We start from the raw sequence: 19,611 nt of genomic DNA, 5'->3' as shown, positions 1-19,611 counted from the left end.
TTTTGACGAACTTTTGTATTAATGCGTTGCTCCATGCCACAACTTATGCGACACACTAGTACATTTTGCTCTAACCCTTGCGCTTTCTTCCAACTTTCGTATGCAACGCCGGTCCACGAGCCCCGAATGCGATCCTGTTTAGTTCCTTGGGATTTTACTCAGATTTCAAAGCTCTAAATTATTCGATTTAACTCCAGAACAACTTGTTAACTCGGAATCATCTCCTACAAATCATAAAACACATAATAAGTGCAAATCACCATTATTTAAGTTCAAACACGCTCAAAGTGTAGTAATTGGAGTGTAAAATGCGGCTAAAACACGTGTTCCTGGCCTGCCATCACATTACACAGATATGCTACTATTAATAACTAATCAGCCATAGTAATTTTTTCAGTCGCTATTAAAGAGACAAGCAATTCCATAACTAGTAATACTGGGACAAGAGGGTGGAATCAAACAAATAAAGAAACACTTACGTTTGGTAGAAGCTTTTTCTTTGTCCTCGGATGGAGGCAAATCCAAAGCCTTCCTGATCTTTACTAGACCCTATATAGAACCACTTTTAATTTGCTGTCAACCAATTTGAATGAGTTCCCCGAAAATGAAAAGATTGAAGAAGAAAACTTCAATGCTGCATCGGCAAACCTGTGTAATGCAAAATATCAATGAAAACAGTAAACATGACTTCTCCAGAAAAGCTTAAACAAGCAAAAGAAATAACCCTAGACATCTGACCATATGAATAATTGTCTACAAACAGTGTGAAAACTAGCCTAAAATTCTTGCTCTTATCAATTTTGTAACTGTACGACAAAAAAGCAATACAAGCGGATGAGCTTCAGCCGGGGGACTTATGAAAGTGAACAATGTTTCCTATAAATGACTATGAAATTTAAACTTGACATTTCTCTCAACAGATCCCTTCAAAAATAACTCATGCGAAACGTTACTCATTAGAGTTGCTTGAATAACTCTAGTGCTTCACTTCATTACTTAGTTCATGAATCATGAATTACAATATAGGACTACTACTATTGATTCCTGTGCCATCATAATTGAAAACAATCACTCTGTTTAGAGCTCGTTTGGAATTTTTTCACTTTTTTTTTGCGAAATTAGATTTGGTCATAAAATTCCAATATAATTTTCACTTGAAAATGCATTTTAAAAAGAATTTTTCGAAAATTTGAAAAATTCCAAAAAACTGTTTTTCAAATTTTTCACTCAGATCACTCACAAAACTTCAAAAATAACCCAAAATTATATTCATGTCCAAACACAACTCTAATTTTCAAATACCATTTTCACTTGAATTCTTTTTTTTTTTTTTGAAATTTTACAATTCTTATGTCCAAACGCCCACTTATTATTTGAATTGGTTCTTATTTTCTTTCTCAGTTCCGGGGGTAAAGAAGCTAAGTGGAAAGAGGGAAAAATAAGCTAATTTTTTCTTTCCCTTGCTTGTTTAAGCTACTATATATAATGAGGGTGTTGGATAAGAAAAGAGAACCACTACTCATAGCATCCCAAAATGGTGTATTTTCAAAACAAAGTAACTAATGTGTTTGACCATAACTTTAGGTGTTATATCCTTTCGTACTTTTATTTAATCTTTTTACAAGCTAAATTATGTAGAGAATAGAAATTATTCGGAGAATTCGGACATTAATTATCACGAGCATCCCAAAAAAGAGTGTATTTTCAAAACACAGTAACTAATTTTCTTCTTGAATAAGATGACCATACACAACGGAGTTTTTGACCAATATTATCCCTTATCTTTGAGAGTAGGTCTATTTAGGTCCCTCAAATATAACCTGAGCATATTTAATCCTTTAAGTATGCTAAAGTGGAGCACATTTAGTCTCACTGGCAGAATCTGTCCAAAATCAATTACGGGGTCAGTTTCGGTACTCACCGTCTTTTTAATTTACTTATCGAAAATATTTTATAAACCAACATCCACTAATAGTACAGAGTTGATGAATTTAAGACTTTAATGCAAAAACTTTTACTTTTAAAAATTTTGGTTGATTTTTCCAAAAAAAAAAAATAAAGTTAAAATTTGAAAAAAATAGAGTTGCCAAGATCACTTCCAGGCATACTATTAAAGCAAACGAATAACGAGATTGTATTCTCATTTTTAGCCGGCGCCAGAAACTATTTATATCTGGTAGCCGAAAAAGTATATAAAATTTGTATAATTTTTGTATATTAACATACAAAATGTATATATATACAAAATAATATACAAATATTATACATTTTTAAAATCAAAATTTTAGAAGACATTATTTAAAAATGAGGAATTAAAATGATAATTTATGTTATCCAATAAAAGGAGAGAAAAAGTTTTGCTTTAGAGCGGAGATTTGTTTCATGAATCAGAGTTGGTTAACACCGTTAGTTTTTGAACACATTTTGTCAGTGAAACTAATGATGCTCCACTTTAGCATACTTAAGGGACTAAATATGCACAAAGTTATATTTAAGAGACCAAAATAAGCCTATCCTCAAAGATAAGGGACAATATTGGTCAAAAACTCACATATAATGCCTTGTGTTGTTCATCACAGCGCTAAATTAGCGTGAACTGTCTTTGCAAAAACTGGATTAGTGGAAAAGTTCGCGCAGAGGAAATAAAGATATTAGGACAACAGAGCATCTGTGAACGTAACATAAAATATGTATTCTTTGGTCAACTCATTCAATAGAACTAATGGAGTTTGTCCCTATACGCCAAGGCGTTTGTGTTGTTGCATGTTGAGTAAACCGCAAATTATGATCCACTATACAATTCATTTTTTGACTTGGGCTTATGAAACGGATTGATTGTTTTTATTACCTCCTAGGTGTTTGACGTAACACCTAAGTGATGATTATAAGACAAAAAGGGGGATCTTTTAAAGCTTAGTTTATTTATTTTTTTTTTTTTTTTTGTTGGTAATAGATGTTTAGTTACTAAGGCCAACCAAAAGTGTAGTACTATGCCATCCAAAATAATCACCCGCCCTTTCATCTTTTCCTCTGTCTTATTACTAGCTCTGAGTTTTAAAGATGAACGACATTACTTGTGGGTTTTAAGGATTATATTGTTTTCTGTTGGTGGCATTTCCAAGACTCGCAGCGTTTTTGTCATCCACCTTCTGCTATTTTGGTTAGTCCTTTTTACCGTCTTCAACTTTTTGTTTACTCTAGTTTGCCGGCTTTTGGTTCTTTCATTTTCTTTTCTTTGGCTTGGTCTCATCTTTTATTACTATATCTTATGCTGAGTAGAGCACCAAGTAACGGTTCCCTGGTCTCTTGAAACCGTTCTCTCTTTCAGTTTTATTTTTTGCAGAATATATTGAAAGCCCTTTAAATTTGGCAGTATATTTCATTTGGACACTCGAACTAAAGCCTGGTTCAATTAAGCACCTGAACCCATTACAACTAGCTTCTTCTTGTCTATGTGCATCTCTAAGCTCGTGAGGGGAAGAAAACCGAGCCCCATGTCATCACTCTGCAATCTTCATACTCGTCCCGCCAAACCTGGGCTTTTATACCAATTGTTGGGCTAAGCCAGCCCAATGATACTCTTAACATGGTGTGATATTGTCCGCTCTGGGCCAAACTCGTATGGATTTCCCAAAAGGACCTCACACTATCAAGAGATCCATGCACCTAATTATATGTAGATTTCCAATCTTTTCAGCTACCTATGTGGTACTTTGTTTGCACACCCAACAAACAGTTTGTCCAACATTATATAGATTAGTACCAACATTAATTTGTTCCAACAAGTCAAGAAACCAAAAAACAGTCAATATTACATAAAGTAATCCAGAAATTCTTGCTGCACTTTATAACGTTTGAGTGGGAATTGTCTAATAGGCATACTTTGTGATGGGTTTCGGTGCTTAATTGGAACATTTCTTAGTACGAGTTTCTAAAGGAAATATACTGGCAAGTTTATGGGGCTGTCGATGTATTCGGCTTTTATTTTTGTTATATTTCACTGTCTAGCATTGGTGAAAGATTAGTTGAGTAGTGTAGTCTGTGGATGTAGTAATGGTCATATTTATATGTTTATCTGTATACAAATTTATGACGACATATACAACAAATTAAAGCGCGCAAGCTGGATCGGACACCACCATCATAAAACAAGAAATATATTAAGGCATCGAGTTAATTTTGAGCATCTTGACAACTGCTTGCAACCTAGTTTGTTGAAATGATTGGTTCTAAAGTTGTGCCTTTCAATAATTCTTAACCATACAATTTCTATACTTTTTTCACCCCACTGGAATGTCTCTTCAGAAGTCTGATCTTGTTAATACTTTTCTTGATAACAGGAATTGAATTTTCCCATTGCAGGAGAAGTTTTAAAAGCACCACAACTTTCAATACCCATGTCAACTCTGTTGAAGTTTGGCAAAATGCCAAAGTCCCACATTGGTTGGGAGTTAAGTTTGGAGGGGATTTTTCCCCTATAAAAGAAGGCCTAATGTTTAGGATTGAGACACACCTCTCATTTGCCTTCTCTTCTGTTTAAGGCATTTGTATCTTCTCTCTTTAGTATTATTTCACTTGTATTTTGGAGTGAAATAAAATATTGGTTGTGTCCGAGGAGTAGGCAAAATTAGCTGAACCTCGTAAATTCTGGTGTTCCCTTTATTGTTGCTTTATTATCTTATTTATTATTTGGTGGCTGTCATAATTTTTGGTATAGTAGTTGTGACTTATTCACACTATATACATTTGGCTTCCGCAACAATTGGTATCAGAGCCAAGGTACTGTCTTAGTATGCTCTGTGGTTGCAGCATAGTCTGATCTTCCACATCAGAAAAGATTTATCTTGGTAACTGAGTCAAGGTTCTGTCTGAGTATGCTCTGTAGTTGCAGCTTAGTCTGATCTTCTACATCAGAAAGGAAATAATCTTGATTTGTGTCGTCAGCTATTAAATAATATTTGTGTCAAATATGGGGGACAATAAACAAGAAGAATCTACATCAAGTGTCAACAATACGCCATCATTGGCATCTTCGCTTATGACAAGAATTGTGTCAAATGCGAAATTTGCGGTCGAAATATTTGACGGGTCCGGACATTTTGGGATGTGGCAAGGCGAGGTTCTAGATGTCCTTTTTCAACAAGGGCTAGATCTGGCCATTGAAGAAAAGAAACCAGATGTTATTGGAGAAGAAGATTGGAGAATTATCAACCGTGTTGCTTGCGGTACCATTCGATCCTACCTTACTAGAGAGCAGAAATATCCATACACAAAGGAAACTTCTGCAAGTAAATTATGGAAAGCACTGGAGGATAAATTTTTGAAGAAAAACAGTCAAAATAAATTGTACATGAAGAAGAGACTGTTTCACTTCACCTATGTTCCTGGTACCACGATGAATGAACATATCACCAGTTTCAATAAGTTGGTCACAGATTTGCAAAATATGGATACAACTTATGATGATGGTGACTTGGCCTTAATGTTGTTGGCGTCACTTCCTGATGAGTACGAGCACCTTGAAACTACTCTACTCCATGGAAATGACGAAATTTCTCTCAGAGAAGTTTGTTCAGCTTTGTACAGCTATGAACAAAGAAAGCGAGAAAAACAGAAGGGCGGAGAAGGAGAAGCACTGTTTGTGAGGGGTCGTCCTCAAAATCAAACGAGGACAAAGAAGGGAAGATCCAAGTCAAGATCCAGACCCAGCAAAGATGAATGTGCCTTTTGTCGAGAAAAAGGGCACTGGAAGAAAGACTGTCCGAAGTTGAAGAATAAGGCCAAACATAACAATGGAAAGGCTATTATGGATTCAAATGTAGCTGATTGTGATGATTCAGACTTCTCATTAGTTACAACAGAGTCATCAACATCATCAGACATATGGTTGATGGACTCGGCTTGTAGCTATCATATGTGTCCCAATAGGGACTGGTTCGTGGAATTTCAAGAAGGAGAATATGGAGTCATCCATACAGCGGATAACAGCCCTCTTACCTCATATGACATTGGTTCAATACGATTAAGGAACCATGATGGAATGATCAGAACATTGATAGATGTTCGATATGTACCGGATTTGAAGAAGAATCTCATCTCTGTGGGAGCCCTAGAATCAAAAGGGTTCAAAATCATTGCAGAAAATGGAGTGATGAGAGTATGCTCCGGTGCACTAGTGGTAATGAAGGCTAATCGGAAGAATAATAATATGTACCGCTATCGTGGCAGTACAGTTATTGGGACAGCGACAGTAACATCCAGTGACGACAAAGAGGCAGAAGCAACCAAGCTATGGCACATGCGCTTGGGACATGCTGGAGGAAAATCCTTGAAAACTCTATCAGATCAAGGATTGTTAAAAGGAGTAAAGGCTTGCAACTTGGAGTTTTGTGAGCATTGTGTTAAAGGGAAACAGACAAGGGTTAAATTTGGTACAGCGATCCATAATACTAAAGGCATTTTGGATTATGTACACTCTGATGTTTGGGGTCCTTCCAAAACACCTTCATTGGGTGGGAAGCACTATTTTGTAACCTTTGTTGATGATTTTTCCCGAAGAGTATGGGTGTATACAATGAAGAGCAAAGATGAAGTGTTGAGAATTTTTCTCAAATGGAAGATGATGGTGGAGAATCAGACAGGCAGGAGAATCAAGTGTATTCGCACAGACAATGGAGGTGAATACAAAAATGATCATTTCAATAAGGTCTGTGAAAATGATGGCATCATCCGACACTTCACTGTTAGACATACACCACAACAGAATGGAGTGGCAGAACGTATGAACCGGACCTTGCTGGAGAAGGTACGGTGTATGTTGTCCAATGCTGGCTTGGGCAAAGAATTTTGGGCTGAGGCAATTACATATGCATGCCACCTCATTAATCGTCTACCATCTGCTGCTATTGATGGCAAAACACCATTTGAAAAATGGTACGGAAAACCTGCTGTAGATTATAACTCTTTGCACGTGTTTGGCTCAACTACATATTATCATGTGACGGAGTCAAAATTGGATCCAAGGGCAAAGAAGGCTATTTTTATGGGAATTACTTCTGGAGTCAAAGGATATCGCTTATGGTGTCCTATGACAAAGAAAGTAATGTTCAGCAGAGATGTTACCTTTGATGAATTTGCTATGGTAAATAAGGTAACAAAAGATACCAAACAAAATGAAGGTGCTTCTAAGCAGGTGGAGTTTGAGGGAAAATTTATTTTTCCTACACAAGAAGCAGAGGAGGAAACAAATGAAGATTACCCTCTGGAAGGAGAGCCAGTAGAGGAGATTCCAACTCAGGAATCTCAACAACAACTTGAATCAATAGCAACCAGCAGGCCAAAAAGAACAATAACGAAACCTGTTCGTCTCATAGAGACGGTTGCTTGTGCAACCTCAATTGTAGCTGATGATGTTCCTACTACTTACAAAGACGCTGTCCAAAGTTCAGAAGAAGATAAGTGGAGGATTGCCATGAATGATGAAATACAGTCCCTTCATCAGAATCATACATGGAGATTGGCCAATCTCCCGAAGGGAAAGAAAGCAATTGGGTGCAAATGGGTATTTGCAAAGAAAGAAGGATTTCCTAACCAATTAGATGTTCGCTACAAAGCAAGATTGGTGGCCAAAGGATATGCTCAAAAGGAGGGAATTGATTACAATGAAGTGTTTTCTCCAGTTGTAAAACATTCCTCCATTAGAATTATGTTGGCTTTGGTAGCACAATTGGATTTGGAACTAGTTCAAATGGATGTAAAAACTGCGTTTTTACATGGAAACTTGGAGGAGGAAATCTACATGACTCAGCCAGAAGGATTCAAAGTTGCTGGAAAAGAAAATATGGTGTGCAAACTTGAAAAATCGTTGTACGGATTGAAACAATCTTCTAGACAATGGTACAAGCGATTTGACGAGTTTATGTTGCGGCAAGGGTACAAGAGAAGCAAATACGATCATTGTGTGTATTTGCACAAGCTTAAAGATGGTTCCTTTGTATATCTTCTCCTATATGTTGATGATATGTTGATAGCTTCCAAGAATTTGGAAGAAATTGATAAGTTGAAGATTCAACTGAAGAAGGAGTTCGAGATGAAGGATTTGGGTGAGGCAAAGAAAATTCTTGGCATGGAGATAATTAGAGATAGACGTTCAAAGAAACTCTGTTTATCTCAAAAGGAATATTTGAAGAGAGTACTTCAACGTTTTGGCATAGATGACAAGACTAAGCCAGTTAGTACTCCACTTGCTTCCCATTTTAAGCTAAGTACTACTATGTCGCCAATGGATGAAGCTGAACGAGAGTATATGTCAAAGGTACCATACACAAATGTTGTTGGTAGCTTGATGTATGCAATGGTTTGCACAAGGCCTGACATTTCACAAGCTGTTGGAGTTATTAGCAGATATATGCACAATCCAGGGAAGGAGCATTGGCAAGCTGTGAAGTGGATTCTACGGTATATTCATAATACTGTAGATGTCGGGTTAGTTTTTGAGCAGGAAGACAATCAGTCTGTAGTTGGATATTGTGACTCAGATTTTGTGGGTGATATGGACAAACGAAGATCAACTACTGGTTATGTGTTTACTTTTGCAAAGGCACCAGTTAGTTGGAAGTCTACTTTGCAGTCAACAGTTGCTTTGTCTACAACAGAGGCAGAGTACATGGCTATTACAGATGCTGTGAAAGAGGCAATTTGGCTTCAAGGATTGCTAAAGGAGCTTGGTGTTGAACAAAAAGGTATCACAATTTTTTGTGATAGTCAAAGTGCTATTCAATTAGCGAAGAACCAAGTTTATCATGCAAGGACGAAGCACATTGATGTTCGGTATCATTTCGTACGAGAAGTCATAGAAAAAGGTGGAGTCACGGTGAAGAAAATTCATACTACAGAGAATCCTGCTGATATGCTGACAAAGGTGGTGACTGCGGTCAAGTTTCAACATTGTTTGGATTTGATCAACATTGTTGAACATTGAAGATTGAAGATGAAGACACAACCAAAATTTGTTATTGAGAGAGAATTGAAAATGTGGAATTTTGCCAAGGTGGAGATTTGTTGAAGTTTGGCAAAATGCCAAAGTCCCACATTGGTTGGGAGTTAAGTTTGGAGGGGATTTTTCCCCTATAAAAGAAGGCCTAATGTTTAGGATTGAGACACACCTCTCATTTGCCTTCTCATCTGTTTAAGGCATTTGTATCTTCTCTCTTTAGTATTATTTCACTTGTATTTTTGGAGTGAAATAAAATATTGGTTGTGTCCGAGGAGTAGGCAAAATTAGCTGAACCTCGTAAATTCTGGTGTTCCCTTTATTGTTGCTTTATTGTCTTATTTATTATTTGGTGGCTGTCATAATTTTTGGTATAGTAGTTGTGACTTATTCACACTATATACATTTGGCTTCCGCAACACAACCTTCATCCTGTATCAATCATGCATTGATCATTTGTTTTGATGTTATACTCCTGTTGTTCTTCCTATTCACTCTATTTTTCAAGTCATCTCTAAAATCTACCAACATTCCTGCTCGTTTTTCTGGGTTCTCGCATTTGCAGTCGGCATCTGCCATTTTTAATGGTTTCCTGGGGATACTATATTTGTCCTTATTCATTTGGCTGTATGTTGACCAGGTGAAGAAAACCCATAGTACATTGCCGCTGCATTGGTGGTTACTAATCTTGTTTCATGGAATTACATGGTTATCAGTAAGTTTAACCACAAGCCTTCGGGGGAACCATATTTCAAGAATCCCTCTGAGGCTCTTGTCAATTCTTGCCTTTGTCTTTGCTGGAATTTTTGCGGCTGTGTCACTCGTTGCGGCTGTTATTGGTAAAGAGGTAACAATGAAGATAGCTCTAGATATTTTGTCCTTTGTAGGAGCGTGCTTATTGTTGTTATGCACCTACAAGGGGCTGCAGCATGAAGAGAGAGATACAAATGATCTTTATGCTCCCTTAAATGGTGCTGCCAATGGAATCTGCAAAAGTGATTCTGTTAGTTCCGACACTCCCTTTGCTAAGGCTGGGATTCTTAATAAAATGTCATTTTGGTGGTTGAATCCACTGATGAAGAAGGGGAAGCACAATACTCTTGAGGATGAAGACATGCCCACATTGCGTGAGACAGATCGTGCTGAATCTTGTTACTTAATGTATGTGGATCTACTGAACAAACATAAACAAGTTGATCCCTCTTCTCATCCTTCCATTTTGAAGACAATTGTGTTATGTCACCGGAAGGAGCTAATTGTGTCAGGATTCTTTGCGCTTCTGAAAATAACTACTCTTTCTGCTGGTCCTCTGCTTCTTAATGCGTTCATTAAAGTAGCTGAAGGAGACGCAGCTTTTAAAAATGAGGGATATCTATTGGCCATTCTGCTTTTTATATCAAAGATCGTGGAGTCCTTGTCACAAAGGCAATGGTACTTCAGAAGCAGACTAATTGGTCTAAAAGTAAGGTCTTTACTTACATCAGCCATTTATAAGAAGCAGATAAGATTATCCAATGCTGCTAAGTTGATGCATTCTAGTGGCGAGATCATGAACTATGCAACTGTGGATGCTTATCGAATTGGAGAGTTTCCTTTTTGGTTGCATCAGACCTGGACGACCAGTGTCCAGCTCTGCTTTGCTCTTATCATTCTCTTCCGCACAGTCGGACTTGCAACTATTGCATCCTTGGTAGTGATTATACTCACTGTGCTGTGCAACACTCCGCTAGCAAAGTTGCAACATAAATTCCAGACCAAGCTAATGGTAGCACAAGATGATAGGCTCAAGGCTACGTCAGAGGCTCTTGTGAATATGAAAGTTCTGAAATTATATGCGTGGGAAACTCATTTTAAGAGTGTAATTGAAAGTTTGAGGAGAGTAGAAGAGAAATGGTTATCAGCCGTTCAGTTGAGTAAGGGATATAATGTCTTCCTTTTGTGGTCCTCACCTGTTTTGGTCTCTGCTGCAACATTTGGGTCTTGTTATTTCCTACGTGTTCCACTGTATGCAAGCAACGTTTTCACCTTTGTAGCAACTTTACGTATTGTTCAGGATCCAATAAGAACCATTCCTGACGTTATTGGTGTGGTGATTCAAGCCAAGGTTTCTTTTGCAAGGATTGTGAAGTTCCTCGAGGCCTCCGAGCTAGAAAATGCAAACGTTGGGCTGGATCACAACTTTGCAAGTACACATAATGCTGTACTTATCAAATCAGCTAATCTCTCATGGGAAGAGAATCCATCTCGACCTACCCTGAGAAATATTAATTTGGAGGTTAGACCCGGTGAGAAGATTGCTATATGTGGGGAGGTGGGCTCAGGAAAGTCAACTCTTCTGGCAGCAATTCTTGGAGAGGTTCCAAGTATCCAAGGAACTGTAAGTTGTACTGGTTAGTTACTGTTTTCCTTGCTAGGTAAGAAAATGATAAGTAGGTTCTGGAAGTTTACTGTAAGCACATACGTAATTAACTTCACGTCCTGCACAAGAAAATAATTCCATATCCCCAACTTTTATATAGATTCTCTGTGTTCTGCAGGTTCAAGTTAATGGAAGAATGGCCTATGTCTCTCAGTCGGCATGGATTCAGACGGGGTCAATACGAGAAAATATTTTGTTTGGTTCTCCACAGGATAACCAGAGATACCAGCAAACATTGAAAAAATGTTCACTTTTAAAAGACCTTGAGTTGCTACCTTATGGTGATCTCACTGAAATAGGTGAAAGAGGAGTTAATCTTAGTGGTGGTCAAAAGCAGCGCATTCAACTTGCTCGTGCACTGTATTATAATGCTGATATATATCTCCTGGATGATCCATTCAGTGCTGTAGATGCCCACACTGCTAGTAGTCTATTCAATGTGAGAAATAGTATTGTGCTTCATATCGTTTCTTCTGACGTGCAAGCTCAAATTTGAACCGGTCCTTTGCAGGATTACGTCATGAGAGCTCTCTCGGGGAAGACCGTCTTACTTGTGACTCACCAAGTTGATTTTCTTCCTGCTTTTGATGTGGTTCTGGTTATTTTTCTTGATGAACTTCTCTTTCTAATATGACTTCTTATCGATGGCTTGTTTTTCTAAAGAAGAAAAAGAAAGTGAACTCTTGAATCCCTGATATATTCTCTGTAAAATCACATTGATATTTGAAATTGAATGGTTATATTCACAAGAAATGGCCTTACATATGTTTAATTTATTCGCAGTTAATGTCAGATGGAGAAATTCTAGATGCAGCTCCATATCATCAGTTATTGGCATTGAGCAAAGAATTCCAGGACTTGGTCGATGCACACAAAGAGACCGCTTCAGAAAGGGTTGCAGAGGTTAATCCATCATCAAGGAGGGAATCTCGTTCAAGAGAAACTCATAAAACTGATACTGACAAAAATTCTATAGCCTCTGTAGGTGATCAGCTGATTAAGCAAGAAGAGAGAGAAGTCGGAGATACTGGATTTAAGCCTTATTTTCAGTATCTAAATCAGAACAAAGGGTACTTCTTCTTTGTCATGGCTGTACTTTCCTTCATAACATATGTGGTTGGTCAGATATCACAGAACTCCTGGATGGCTGCAAATGTTGATAATCCCCAAGTTAGCACTTTGAGACTTATTGCAGTTTACTTGCTAATTGGTGTTGTATCAACATTGTTTTTGCTATCTCGATCTCTATTGACTGTCTTTTTGAGTTTGCAATCATCAAATTCCTTGTTCTCTCAGCTATTAAATTCTCTTTTCCGTGCTCCTATGTCATTTTATGACTCTACACCTTTGGGAAGGATATTTAGCAGGGTAAATAGCTCAAACATGAACATTGAAATACAAGCTATAACATTGATACTAAGTATGTTTATGGACCTAACCATTTTTGCTATCTCTCCACTACCCCAAACCCGTGTATGCAGGTCTCATCAGATTTGAGTATAGTTGATCTTGATGTTCCTTTCAACTTGATTTTCGCCTTTGGATCTACCACAAACTTCTATGCTAATCTTACAGTGCTAACTGTTGTCACTTGGCAAGTTCTGGTTATCTCAATCCCAATGGTTTTTCTTGCCATTCAGTTGCAGGTAAGAGTTGACTGTTTTATTTATCTCAACATCCTGTATTTGAGTTCCATGGCTCTGCCCACTGTATGAAAGTAGGACAGGATTTGTTACTGTTAAACACATTCTTAACTTCTCATTTCTTTTACGCTCTATGTCTCCAAACTGAATAGTTCGGAAATATGATTCTCTAGCAAAGGTTGTAGGATTTTAAAGCTTTAATTCTCTGCAACACTATTCTCTTACGTGCCAACAGTAACTGGTAAATTGAAACTTTAAACTCTCTTACTCATGGCAGAAATACTACTATGCGTCTGCCAAAGTGTTGATGCGGATAAATGGTACTACCAAATCATTTGTGGCCAACCATCTTGCTGAATCTATTGCCGGAGCTGTGACTATAAGGGCATTCAAAGAGGAAGACAGATTTTTTATGAAGACTTTTGATCTAATTGATATAAATGCCAGTCCGTTTTTCCACAATTTTGCAGCAAATGAGTGGTTGATTCAACGACTGGAAACTATTAGTGCAACTTTTCTTGCATCCTCGGCACTTTGCATGGTTTTGCTTCCTCCAGGGACTTTCAGTTCAGGTATGCCATGATAAATATTAATCTTGGGACTCGAATAAAGGATTCTATATTATTGTTCCTTAACCTTTTGCCTGCTGTTAAACAGGAGGTTTTCTAATAACAGGCTATTATTCTTTTGCAGGATTTATTGGGATGGCTTTGTCCTATGGTCTTTCCTTAAACATGTCTCTTGTTGCTTCCATTCAAATCCAGTGCAGGCTAGCAAATTACATAATTTCTGTAGAAAGACTTAACCAGTATATGCACATTCCAAGTGAAGCTCCTGAAATTGTTAAAGAGAACCGTCCACCAGTCAATTGGCCAACGAGGGGTAAAGTTGAAATTCAAGATTTGCAGGTAAATTTTTTCTCACCACCCTAATTTTCTTGTATTTAGAACTGATCAAGATGCTGATAAGTATACTCCAAAACAGATCAAATATAGGGAAGATTCCCCTCTTGTTCTAAGGGGGATCACTTGTACGTTTGAAGGAGGTCATAAGATTGGTATTGTTGGGCGAACTGGGAGTGGCAAGACTACACTCATCGGGGCCCTATTTCGATTAGTGGAACCAGCAGGTGGAAGGATTTTGATAGATGAAATTGACATTTCTAAAATCGGTCTTCATGATTTAAGGTCCCAATTCGGGATTATACCTCAGGACCCTACACTCTTCAATGGAACAGTAAGATACAACTTGGATCCCTTATGTCAGCATACTGATGAGGAAATATGGGAGGTAGGTTAACTTATTATGTATTTGTTTTTTTTTTTTTTTTTTTTTTGCTTTTGCACTAGACGGAGAATGTGCATTGTACCAAAGCGATCTTCTGATTCATTGCATTCATTCTCATCTCCATTGGAAAGGTTCTTGCAAAATGTCAGCTGAAAGAGGCAGTTGAAGAAAAAGCAAAGGGGCTTGACTCATTGGGTAAGTTTTCCAGCAGCAGGTATGATTATTTTATCCAAGTAGGTTTCTGTTGACCATTGTAGAGTTATTTCAGTTGTGGAAGATGGATCAAACTGGAGCATGGGGCAGCGGCAATTGTTCTGTTTGGGACGTGCTCTTTTGAGGAAAAGCAAGATTTTGGTGCTTGACGAAGCAACTGCATCGATCGACAATGCCACTGATATGATATTGCAGAAAACTATCAGGACAGAATTTTCTAACAGTACTGTAATTACAGTTGCCCACAGGATACCTACAGTAATGGATTGTACGATGGTTATGGCCATTAGTGATGGTAAGACTTGGTGGTTTTCTTTTACAGACGACTATGTTCAGACTTTCAAACATGCTAATCCCAGAATGTTTTAGCTGTAGTAACTTTAACTTTGTTTGAGATTACAGGGCATTTAGTGGAGTATGATGAACAATGAAGCTGATGAAGCAAGAAGGTTCGCTCTTCGGGCAACTTGTGAAGGAGTATTGGTCTCATTATCACTCCACGGATCTCATTGAAGATAACTGCATGTTTGCAGTATCTTCTTTGGCCTAAACACATACTACCCATGTAACCATGCAACTGTTATAGACGCCCAACAAGCAACCATTACTGCAGCGGAGAGCTAAATGTCCATCTGTATTTCATGAGCATGTGAAGTTAATCAAGATAAGGAATCTGGAATAACATAAACAAACGTTTCACTGAGCAAGAAAAGTATAGGAGCTTGCTAATGTAACTTGAAGGCTTGGGAGGTAGTGAGTGTGACTTGGATAAACAACAAGTGCTTTCACTTTACCATTGTTTATTTAAATAGCATGTTAGAAAATCTTCTTGATTCCTTTCTTACTTGTTAGCTCCTCTTGCTTATCTTAGATACTTTCCACTGAGTACAGAAAATAAAATTGAGACTCTAAACAAGAACAAGATGATACTAAATTGAACAGGAAATAGTACTTATACAAGTAACAGTAGTTTTTCAGTCATGTCTGTTTCTTTCAATAAATTTAAGCAAATAAATTTAATTCTTCTTCCTTCAACTTAACTATATGATACATTTTTTGACGTCTTTCTATTTAAGAAATGAGAATAGGTTGCAGGGTAAGGAATTAGTTACAATTGAAGGGGCATTCAAACCAATTCTCTGAAATAGTTATGAATAAGTTTGCATGTCCTTCCTGTTTTCAATTTAACATTGAAAACACCCAAAATGTTGCAATTGAATTTCAGAGTTGGTGCTACAGTCAAGTTCAAAAGGAGAACAAGGAAACCGATAAACCACAAATGTAACTAAGGAGAGAGACATTTCTCATATTATAATTATAAAACCAAAACAGAAGATGGTTTAGCATTATAAAGCTACGCGATAGCTAGACAGAGCCTATTTAGTTTAGAGGCCTGTCATAAACCTAGTGATGATATCACTGGGAACATTTTAGCAAATAACTTAGATTGAAATACTATTTGGAATTCCTTTGGCAGTGAGTCCTGGTTCACTTGTCGGATAGAGCAATGTGTATGGCATCTTAACAGGACCTGTCCTGTTCTTCCACTTCTTGTCATTGTTCATCTTTGTAATATTCTCCTCAATTTCAGCAAGCTTCTTTCCAAACCTTTCAAATGCTTGCAGCGCTTCTTTGTCCTTGGTCCATTCAGCAGAATCCCTCTGGCCAAGATAAATTTCATCAGAAGTATGTGTTGACAAAACTTCGAGAGCAGATATTCCAATCAGAGTCTGGAACTGTGGTGTAATTGTCTTCAGATATCCCTTTACAGGGTTCACCTTCAACTCCTCATACTCAGGAGTTCCTGGCTCGGGAATAAGCCTTCGGCTCATACCAGGGCGATTTGGTGCAAAGCCTCCATAAGGGTACTGCCCAAAATTAACAGCTGCATGAAGAGCAGAAGCCATCCAGATAATGATAGTCACTGAGTCAATGAGTTCTTGGCGTGTCTGCATTTTAGGCCACCAAGGCTCATCTTTCTTGTCACCATGTCCTACTTCACGGAGTTCTTTCCACCAGGCTTGAAGTTCAGTGTCCACTTGAAGCATGTCATCTGATTTATAATACAAACAAATATATTCTTGTACCCAACTTTTGATTGCTGACCAGATTTCAAGTCCATCCACAGCATAAGGATAGTCTTCAATAAGTAGGCGGACACCATGTTTGGATGAAGGATCTTCGACTGCCACTCCTCTGAAGAAAAACAGTACACAAAAAAGCAGTATTACATTAGGAAATCATTACATAGTAGATAAACTAGCACACCAAGTTGCGAGTTACCTCTTAACAAGTTCCGCAGGGAGAGCTTGATCAGGGAAAACCCAGTCCCGGTAAGCAATAGATGTTAACTCCATTGACAATGGTCCTGGGAAAACAGTCTTCTCAACAATACCTCCAGCATTAAGCACAGCCTGTCGAGCCAAGGCATTGATATGCATAGTATCACGGAAGTGAGGATGCAAAAGCTTATAGACAGGATGGAGCACGCTTAGCTGCCTATTTGCAGCAATCACAAAAGGCTCAACTGATGCATGAGTACGTAACCTGTGAAGAACATTAGACGTGTGATCAAACAAATATTCAGTAACAGAATAAACTGCATAGACTTCAGTTAGTTTGAAATACCAGTGACTGAGAAGCTGATGAACTCCAGAATCATTAATTGCTACAAATGCCTTTGCAATTTGCCATAAGGCACCCTCAACACCGTTTTCAGCTGGAGTGAATACTTTGCTTATAGCGCCAAGTTGATCTCCATCTGGATGAGGCAAGCTTAGTTCAATGGCCAGTGGCTTCAAAGTACCGTCCTTTTGCAGAAAGAGCACAGTTCTTGAGGCATAAATCTTTGAATGAGAAGTGTTAACTTTCCTCGCATATGGCATTACAATGTCATGGTAGTTCAGCATGAAAAGTCGGTTCACCTCCATGGCCTAAGAAGTAGCAAATGTACATTTGAGTTAGATTCATTCCAAAGCAAGAAACAATAACCCGTTTAGTCACTTACCTGTTCAATGGTCATTCCATCTAGCTGATTCTGTATTTGTTCTCTGGTTATTTTGCTTGTTTGGTCACCAAAAGTTTTTGGATCCAGTTTGCTAGTCAGGGGGAACTCCTGTACCAAAAATGAATAGAATGTCATCTACTCCATTCCTCGGACAATAGACAAGATAGAAGAATTAGAAAAAAAAACTGGAAGACTATACTTTTAGACCAGTTATGCACACAGGGTTCAATCCAGCTAACGTCTCTCTTCCAAATTCTTCATCTGACATCCAAGCTGACTTCTCCTCTGTTTCACCAAATTAAAATTTTAGAGAACACAACAAAAATTGAATTATTACAGAAATGACTCAACTGAAAGTCTGATCCAAAATTACCTCTAATAACATGTGGTGTTGGATACTTGAGAAATCCTGGAGTTCCAGGTTCATACACTTTCAGTACATCGTCAAAGCTGTTGAACTCATTGAGAGAGAGATTTCCTAAAGAAGCAAGCTGAGGAGCAAAGACTTGCGCAATGGCTTTCTGTGAATTACTTAGGACATCTGTCATCTTTAAAGGCGAAAACTTTTCATCCCTCGGGACATAAATTGCAAAGCTAGCTATTTGTGGAAGCCGGCTTTCACTGTTAGGATCTGTCCAAGAAAGTGTAAAAATAAACAAATAGGGGTACATATGTGTATATAGGTTTTAAAAATAGTGCAAATGCTTTTATTGAAAGACTTTACCAGCCTTAGATGGTGGTCGTCCTGTTCTTCCTCTTCGCGGATAAGGATACTCTACAGAACCCCCAAGAACTGGTCTGGCATAAAGTGGACCATTGTCTGGATCTCCAAGATCATTGTAACAATCATAGTCATAAACCCTGTCCCATTCTTGAAGCTTTCCAGTTCCATTTCCTCTCAACAAGAGCAACTCTTCTTCTCTGTACACGCGCAATGCTGCAGGAGTTTCACTCGGAAGCCAAGCCTGTTGCCAATCATGAAAAGAAATTATCAAATGGAGAATGAGAAAATTATCTGATCTATAGCACTAATTTGAATCATTTTGCTTGTACCTGATTCACAAAGAAAATGCGGTCCGACTTATATTTCTCAGCAGGATAAACCCAAGAATTGCAGACAAATTGCACAGTGTCTTGACTTGGATCACTAGCTTCAAGAGTGAGTGACTTGAGATAGAATTCACTTGTATTAAGATTCTTGATGATGAATGCACCTGGAGCTCCAAGAACTTCATGATCCCACTCAAATATGACACAAAACTTCGATTCACTGCCTGATTTGTTCTCATCTCTTAAATGTGAAGGATTCCCAAGCTCCCCTTTCAAAGTTTTTCCTTCAACAATATAAAAACATGATTGTTAATCCACAAATTCAAAAGAAAATGCATATAGTCACACTTATCTGGAGCACTAACACACTAGCTACATAGAATATAACTAGATTGAACGATGAGAAATGGAGTGAATTTTTTTTGAAAAGTATTTAAAAAGTTCAAACCTTGATCTCCATGGACAGAGCTAACTAGCTGCAGGATGACCTTATGTCCAAGAATTTCATAAGTTTCATGTGGAGCTAATAGTTGAGAAGAACCAAGGTCCAAAGGTGTCTTTTTCATGAGCAGAACAGTGCCATTTATCATTTTGATTTCACGTTTGTCAGTGGATGCCATTATCACTTTGGTAAAGTACAGTAAGCCAATATTGCAATGGAGTGATTAACCAAGGATTTCGGATTAGGCTTAATAAAAAAAACAGTAGAAGGTGCTCTGATTTTATAGGTGAAAACTGGCTAGTCTTATGTGACGATTGGAATCCAGTCAATACAGTTTCATAAATGTGAAAGTGTTGGAACTTGAGTGTTTCATGAATTTTAAAATACTCCTTAATTCTAAGTCACAACTACTTTGAACTTAATTCAATTACCAGAGACTTGGTAAGTGTGTATTTAGTAGAGACATTTATCTTAGTTTACATTAAATGTGCGATTGAATATGGCGTACGCAGAAATTTTTGTAAGCGGTGTTAAAATTTATAAAAGAATTGGAATATA

At 37.8% G+C, this 19,611-nt stretch overlaps 2 protein-coding genes across 2 annotated transcripts; one reads left to right on the top strand and one right to left on the bottom strand.

Moving 5' to 3' along the window:
- The first annotated feature begins 9,435 nt into the window (after window positions 1–9,435).
- Window positions 9,436–15,471, top strand: LOC107763615 (ABC transporter C family member 10-like). The gene is given in 12 exon segments (XM_075255489.1): window positions 9,436–11,369; window positions 11,530–11,850; window positions 11,923–12,009; window positions 12,195–12,779; window positions 12,893–13,057; window positions 13,332–13,626; window positions 13,748–13,962; window positions 14,039–14,344; window positions 14,473–14,536; window positions 14,610–14,849; window positions 14,957–14,977; window positions 14,980–15,471. Coding segments are annotated over 12 exon segments (3,948 nt in total). The 5' UTR covers window positions 9,436–9,845; the 3' UTR covers window positions 15,105–15,471.
- Window positions 15,472–15,737: 266 nt separating this feature from the next.
- LOC107763616 (putative linoleate 9S-lipoxygenase 5) lies at window positions 15,738–19,305 on the bottom strand. The gene is made up of 9 exons (XM_075255488.1): window positions 19,060–19,305; window positions 18,615–18,895; window positions 18,286–18,526; window positions 17,935–18,192; window positions 17,761–17,846; window positions 17,562–17,669; window positions 17,183–17,487; window positions 16,838–17,101; window positions 15,738–16,750 (listed from the first exon to the last, which is right to left on the bottom strand). Exons 1-9 carry the CDS (start codon window positions 19,229–19,231, stop codon window positions 15,997–15,999), a joined length of 2,469 nt encoding a protein of 822 aa, XP_075111589.1. The 5' UTR covers window positions 19,232–19,305; the 3' UTR covers window positions 15,738–15,996.
- Between the last annotated feature and the right edge of the window lie 306 nt (window positions 19,306–19,611).

The sequence above is a fragment of the Nicotiana tabacum genome, chromosome 6 (assembly GCF_000715075.1).
Source record: "Nicotiana tabacum cultivar K326 chromosome 6, ASM71507v2, whole genome shotgun sequence".
NCBI lineage: Eukaryota > Viridiplantae > Streptophyta > Magnoliopsida > Solanales > Solanaceae > Nicotiana > Nicotiana tabacum.
The sequence above is the reverse complement of the archived record's forward strand: the minus strand, read 5'-3'. Positions and strand labels throughout refer to the sequence as shown.